The sequence below is a fragment of the Danio rerio genome, chromosome 12 (genome assembly GCF_052040795.2).
Source record: "Danio rerio strain M-AB ecotype USA chromosome 12, GRCz13ab, whole genome shotgun sequence".
NCBI classification, from domain to species: Eukaryota; Metazoa; Chordata; class Actinopteri; order Cypriniformes; family Danionidae; genus Danio; species Danio rerio.
The window spans coordinates 9,402,517-9,410,000 of record NC_141032.1 but is presented as its reverse complement, the minus strand read 5'-3'; the positions used below and the strand labels follow the sequence as shown (position 1 = coordinate 9,410,000).

General features: G+C 32.9%; 1 protein-coding gene and 1 long non-coding RNA gene across 15 annotated transcripts in view; one reads left to right on the top strand and one right to left on the bottom strand.

The window, feature by feature from the left end:
• Positions 1-7,484, bottom strand: part of LOC147834393 (uncharacterized) — a 529,770-nt gene that overhangs the window by 130,994 nt on the left and 391,292 nt on the right. The window lies entirely within an intron of this gene.
• Positions 2,430-7,484, top strand: part of jmjd1cb (jumonji domain containing 1Cb) — a 231,102-nt gene continuing 226,047 nt past the window's right edge. For all 12 annotated transcript variants that reach the window (XM_087275822.1, XM_087275820.1, XM_087275821.1 and 9 more), the window contains exon 1: positions 2,430-2,732. In XM_087275822.1, the coding sequence (XP_087131948.1) occupies positions 2,598-2,732 (135 nt within the window). In that variant the 5' untranslated portion in view covers positions 2,430-2,597. The remainder of the gene's footprint in view (positions 2,733-7,484) is intronic.

Below are 7,484 nucleotides of genomic sequence, written 5' to 3'. Positions count from 1 at the left end.
AAATTGGATTTGTGCCATATTGCATTCGACATTTTAGTCAGACGGAGACGGAGATTAGCCGTTCTGCTTTCAACAGAGTGTCTGCAGGACCAGCAACCATCTCAGCGGCACTCTATGATTTGTGATTCTATCAGCCATGAGATATCTGTCTCCATCTTCTGCTCTGACCTAAAGGTGACACAGACTGATTGTATCCAGAGCCTCTCTAACATCAGCCCCCTTCTTGTGCTCATCAGCAAATAGCCTACAGGTCAGCTATTGTGGCGGATACAAACTCGCAAAAGTGTGAAACACAATTGAACACAAAAGGTAATCAGATTTTTTTTTTCTGTACGGTTGTATGACAATAAAAAGAACGAAAATGTGGTTTAGAGAAAAATTAATACGTACTCATTTATATAATTGTTAAATATTTATATAATTATAATTTATATTTAACATTCTTATATGCATTTTAATATATGTTTATTAATTAATTCATTCATCTTTTTTCAGCTTAACCCCTTTATCAATCTGGGATCGCCACAGTAGAATGAACCGCCAAATTATCCAGCATATGTTTTGCGCAGCGGATGCCCTTCCAGCTGCAACCCATCACTGGGAAACACCCATACACTTTCATTCACACACATACACTACGGACAATTTTGTCAACCCAATTCACTTTTACTGCATGTCTTTGGACTTGTGGGGGGAAAACCGCAAAAAAAAACTATTTATAGATTTATACATTTATTGCTTATATAAAATTGATTCAAAATAAAAAAGTGATTAAATACTTTTCCAGAAAGAAAAGTATTACAGCTGTAGAAAATCATTAAATGAAATTATGTCATATTTTATGACTGTTGTAATGTTTTAAATAACATTTGGGAAATAAAAAGTGACTGAAATAACACTATGTAACTAACACTATGTAAATAATAAACAATATACATATTTTGACAGTTATTTAAAAAAAAAAAAAAAAAAAAAAAAATATATATATATATATATATATATATATATATATATATATATATATATATATATATATATATATATATATATATATATATATATATATATATATAAAATATATATATATTAATAACTGATTTCTTTTATCTTTGCCACGATGACAGTAAATAATATTTGACTAGATATTTTTCAAGGCACTTCTATACAGCTTAAAGTCACATTTAAAGGCTTAACTAGGTTAATTAGGTTAACTAGGTTTGGGTAATTATGCAAGTTATTTCATAGCGATGGTTTGTTCTGTTGACTATTGAAAAAATAGCTTAAAGGGGCTAATCATTTTGACCTTAAATGTTAAAAAAAAAAAACTGCTTTTATTCTAGCCAAAATAAAACAAATAAAATTTTCTCTATACAAAAAAAAATATATATATTATCAGACATACTGTGAAAATTTCCTTGCTCTGTTTAACATAATTAAAATATTTTAAAATATTTAAAAGAGAAAAAATATTTATTTAAATATTTAAAAAAGAAAAAAAAGTTAAAGGGGGGCTTACAATTCTGACTTCAAATGTATATACACTACTGGTCAAAAGTTGTAGTTTTTTTAAAGAAAGTTATTCTGTTCATCAAGGTGGCATTTATTAATTGTAAAAAAAACAAACTGTTAAATTGTTACATATGTATTAAAATTTTACTTTCTTTTTGTATGTAGTTTCAAATGAAATGATGTATCAGTTATTACACAGTTATTATAATAGTCATTATTGCTTTTATTACTATTACCGTTAATAATAGTAATAATAATAATAATAATAATAATAATAATAATAATAATAATAATAATTTAGTTTCAAGTGATTTCTGAATGATCGTGTGACTGAAGACTGGAGTAGTGAAGCTGAAAATTCATCTTTAAAATCCCTGGAATAAATTATTAAATTAAATTATAAACTACTTGTGAACAGTTACTTTATAGTGCAATAACATTTCACAATTTTACAATTTCTACTGTATTTTTTATGAAATAAACGCAGCCTTGGTGAGCAGGATGAGCTTATTTTGAAACATTTAAAAATGTTTTACCCACTGTTTGCTATAAACAATAAATATTGTTTCTTGTTAAATATAAACGTTATTACACTGAATGGCAGCTGCATTGTACTTTTGCTTTGAAGTCTGAAAACCTTCCTTCATCTTTGAATTCATTTTTTATTATTGTTTGCTCTTTTGTTTTTCATTCCGCCGCTGCCAAAATAAACAAAAACAACAACTAAGCACTATTTCCAGCGCTCTGGCTTATAGTAGGAGTAAAGCAGCTTGAGAATGAATCTGTCTGGCGGACGTAGAAATCTTCCTGCTTGCGGTTTTACAGAGGCTCGTGAGTACTAGTGTGAGGCGGACGGATATCAGTTTTACGCTCGCAGTGAAACGGCTCACTGTTCAGTTTCACGGAGCGCGAGAGCGACCATTCGCGGGTGGAGGCTGAGAGAAATTTAAATCCCCCGGGTTGCGGTCGACACGCAAAAAGGCGAAAAAATCACGGTTGTTTCTTTCTCTTTGTTCAGAACGCACTTTGACGGCGTAAATGTGCGGTCGGTAGGGTGCGAGCGTTGAAGTTTTCGAGGGTTTTTCGCCATGGTGGTCGGGAAGCGGTTCCTGTGTGTGAGCGGAGAGGAGCCGCTGGATCCCGCGCACATCGCGCACTGGTCATGGCGAGCCGGAGTCATCCGAGCCGTCACTCACCGCGACCACGACAATCCCGAACTGACGGTAAGACAACGGCATACATGCTGCGAAAAATACATATTACATATCTCTGTGAGAATATGGCATTGTTGAATAGCCTGTTAAGCGTCAGATTATTCTAGGTTTTGACCGTTGGGTAGCTACATGGAAACAGGCTTGGAAGTCTGTCAGGCAATGGAGTCGTGTAGTAGAGTTCTAACGTATTTGGATCCCATTCAGCGTTGTTGGATCGTAATAACAGTTGTCAGCTTGTGACTTTTGTACCGAATTTAAGACATTTTCTAATTGTACATAGCATGCTGTTAAACGTAGAGTCTGTGACATGTAAGGAGATCATTTTCATCCAGGGTCTTGTTTAACTTGCGTTAGTGTTTCTCGTTGAAATAACGTTATTTATAGCGAACAAAATCCTGATTAACAGTGTTTTTGTTTTGTCACTATTTTGTTTACTGATTTGATTTTAATCAAAATCAAAGTATTCGTGATTAAACATTTTGCAATCTAGTATTTTGCAAACAGATGGAGCAAATGTTACACATCTGTGTAAATGGCCAGGGCCATAAAACAATTCTGACCTATTTTCATTCATGCATGTGTACTTTCACGACTTACTAGCCTCCTGTAATGTTTACGAAAAATATTGCTACGTTATTATCATGTCAATGCTTGATTTAGTAACGCAAATATCAATATACGCCTTATGAAATTATTATGCACATTTGTAGTTTTTAAAAATCTCTAATAAAATGTAAAAATGCCATTTTGAAAATATGTTAAGTATTTAGAATTATTAGTAAGCTTTATTCTATCTGTTTATTTACAGTTACTGCTAGTAGCTTATTGTGTGCCATTTTATTTAGATATCTATGTATGTATGGACATTAAATCAAACATTGTTGTTTCACTGATGTCAATGACCTATTAATATGCATCTTTATTTATTGAATATTATATATAAATGCATTTTAAAATAATAATCATGTAATCTGAAAGTGTAAAAACATTTTAATTTAAAGCATGAAAAAAATCTTTCAAAGATAAGCCTTTACACTAATCTCTTATCCACTGAGGCAAAATCCCACTCGTTCTTTGATCAGTAAGGCAGCTCTCATGCGGAGGAGATGAATGGAGCGGCTCCTGTCATTGTGTGTATAGAGTAAGTGTGTACAGTACGCTGGCCGTTTGTTTTCAGGGCTGTGTCCTGAGGTCACCAACTGTACTGCTGCTAATCAGCACACAGAACTTTCCACACTCAATAGCTGCCCTGCAGCTGAAAGTTCAAGCTGTAAATGCTTTTGTTTGTTTGTATTTTTTTCTGAAACTTATTCAGCTTTAGTCTAGTATCGAAAGAAATGAAAGTAGAATATAGTAACATGGAAAATTGCAATGTGGAGATTGAATAAATATAAACTAAAGTAAAATAATCAAAAATACAGTGAAAATCCAACAGATTGCTTTCATTATAAGATACATTTAAATTTAGTTGATTTATTTCATATTGTTCCCATAAAATTTCACACTATTGTTTAATCTAATATGTCAAATATATGTTAAGCACATAATATGTATAAAATAAGTATTTTCCATGGCCCGAAGTCATTTTTTTCCCAGATGATATTGAACCGTTTTTATTTGCAAAGCTGTCAGGGACGATGGCTGAAAATTCTCTGATTGCAAAAAATGCCAGTGCAGCTTTCATTAACAGCGCTCAATAACATTGGTAACAACTGGCTGTAAAGTGCTGGAAGTGGCCATGTGATTTGTGGCTTAAGAAAACAGCTCGTAACATGAGATCGGTGGTCGTTCACCGCCCTCCCCCACTGCAGCACAGCATAAAGGCCGCTATGTTCAGCCATTCCCCTGAACCAGAGTTAACCTACAGAGAGATTGCTCTTTGTTCAGTCTGACTGACACTTTAACCCTGTTTTCCTTTGACAGTAAGGCTCGGTTTCCATATCTTCTCTAAAAAGATTTATTGCAGACTCTTTTCTTTGTGCGCCTTTACTTTTGGAATGACAACAGTTCTGTCTGAGGCATGGCGGTGACATATTTCCTATCTTAATTGTCGGTGGATTAGACTTACATAATATGAAGGACCCCTCCTGTAATCTTGTGCGGTTGTAAAATAGTAGTTTGAACGAGAGAAATTACACTTATCGGCAGGAGAGGTTTATGGCTGACAGGCCACGAGTTTAAACATTAAAGGTGGACGAGAGCGTTAACCCGAATGCAGAGCATTCTAGCGTGTTCGCTTTCAGGGGCGGATTGCGACAGTAGTTTACTGGAGTGTTGAAGGACACAGCATAAGTGAATGCAATGAGGTGGAAAAACATTGAACTTTTGTACTCTGTTACTGAGTTAGATATATGCTTTCTCCTTTGCGCTTTCTTTTCAGCCTTTTCACAAAAAAGCAACAACCTTCAATTAAAAACCGAACATAGTTGTGGAAAATCTGAATAGAGAACTCGTTACTTGGAGCATATTGTCTGCCTCGGTTTGTTTGTATTTAGGAAACCTGTTTGGAAATAATACGTATATTTTTTCTTTTATGTTTTGAAAGTCTCTAATTTCCACTATGCCAAATTGGAAAAATTAAAAATGATTGGAAAATAATGAAATGGAATTTAATTTAATTAGCTAACATCTGTGACATTTTTCAACTACGCACAACACTCTTCAATGTGGAAAAAGGTTCTTTAGAATACTAAAATGGGCAATGCTCTTTAGGAAACCTGTTTGGAAATAATACTTATAGTTTTTCTTTTATGTTTTGAAAGTCTCTAATTTCCACTATGCCGAATTGGAAAAATTAGAAATAATTGGAAAATAATTAAATGAAATTAAAATTAGTTAACATCTGTGACATTTTTCAACTACGCACAATAAACTTTATTCTGGAAAAAGGTTCTTTAGATGACTAAAATGGGCAATGCTCTTTAGGGAACCCAAAATAGTTCTTTTGTGGCTTTGCTACAAATAGCCCCCATATTTAAGTGTACATCCTGATCTTAAGTCTATTTTAGCATAAAAAACAACATAAACAACTTTATTAAATAACCATAATGTAGATTAACATAATGGGATGATAAATAGTTTCAAGGATTATTGTGGTTTGGAAAAGTCAAGGTATTAAAACTGCAAACAAATTATGAGATACCATTCCTAAGATAAATGTAAGTGTTTTTTTCATGTATTGTAAGTAAAGCTGTGCTTTTGAAAATAATGATCACAGCAGAAGTCAATGATTTATTTAAATTATTTAACCTGACATGTTTACTGTTTCAAAATATTATAAATGTTTCCAGAAATGAAATATAATGTGTTCAATGGGGGAAAAATAGTATTTTTAAAAGACATTTTAAACAAACTTATTTTAGAGAACTAATCACAATACCGAATACTGTGAAACCATGATATTTTTATCTAAGGTTACCGTCAGAAACTTATACCATCCCATGCCTAATGTAGATGTGAATAGCACATGTGATATGGTTTTTGATAGTGCTGCACAATATTGAAAACTTCTATTGTGATATTTTTATTTTCTGCATTTTATGTTGCAATATTTCATCAAATGACTTGAATAACTCAATTTGGAAATAAGTAATGTTTTTATATTATTTGGGATGGTCTTATAGAGTGCGCTTACAGAAAATATAATTAACGAATTACAAGATAAATCAAATAGAGCAAATATATAAATAAACACTATTTAGGTGCAGAAATAAAATCCAACAAACAATAAAGTCATATTGTCTCCATTGCATAAATAATGAAATAAAATAATCTCTGCTAAAAGTTACATAGTATAATAATTCCTGTTTTAAAATCCTAACCGATAATAAGCAACTGATAAACTTTCAATTTATTATGATCAAACTGAAATGACTCCACGATTTACATGTGTTCTAAAATGTTTACCTGGTCAGCTATAATATAGACTTCACATTGCAGATCTTGAGATGTTACTATTGTGGATTCACACATTGCGATATATTGTGCAGCCCTAGTTTTTGATATGGTTCATCACTTTATAAATAAAAGGCCAAGCCAGCTTTATTATACCACATGCTATTATGTAAGCCAGCTCATTTAAATAGATGTAGCTAATAGTTATAAAAATAAAAGCGTTTGTAATGATGCTGAAACTATTTGAAACATTCAGGAGTTATAGTTGTAAAATGTGCGTTCTTTTAAATAACTTTTTTCAGTGCATCTGACATTCAAGTCTATTAATTAATCGTTTAAATCTTTACATCTGACAACGTTCCACTGACAAAACCTTTATTTCTATAATAAATTCTCTAATGAAGATCAAATGAGCTTACTGCGCATGGCACAAAAATGCTCTTCCCGGAATCGGTCCTGTTTAACGTGGGCTGACCTCTGTTCTGTACCAGCCAGACCTCTCTGGAAAAAACCACCCTTCAGTCAAAATGTTACTAAGCCACTCTGTTATAACAACAATTACACGACAAGCTTTAGTCAACAATGTTTCATTGTTGTAGAATAGCAATATTATTCACTATTCACTATCTGCCTCAATCCTATTTTTTTATTGGTTTAGCCCTAGATGTCTTGTTGACTAGCTAGATCATAAAATGGCACTTCAGATTCAGTTCTGCTGTTGTTTTTTTAAACACACAGATAAAATGACATCTTAGTCCTTTGATTGGACTGTATCCCATAGCAACAGCAGCCCAGCGGTGTGAATCACTGTGCAGGTTTGCGCTTAACTCCTGCAGAAACCTAGTTTTCTTTATCGGCAGTGTTTGC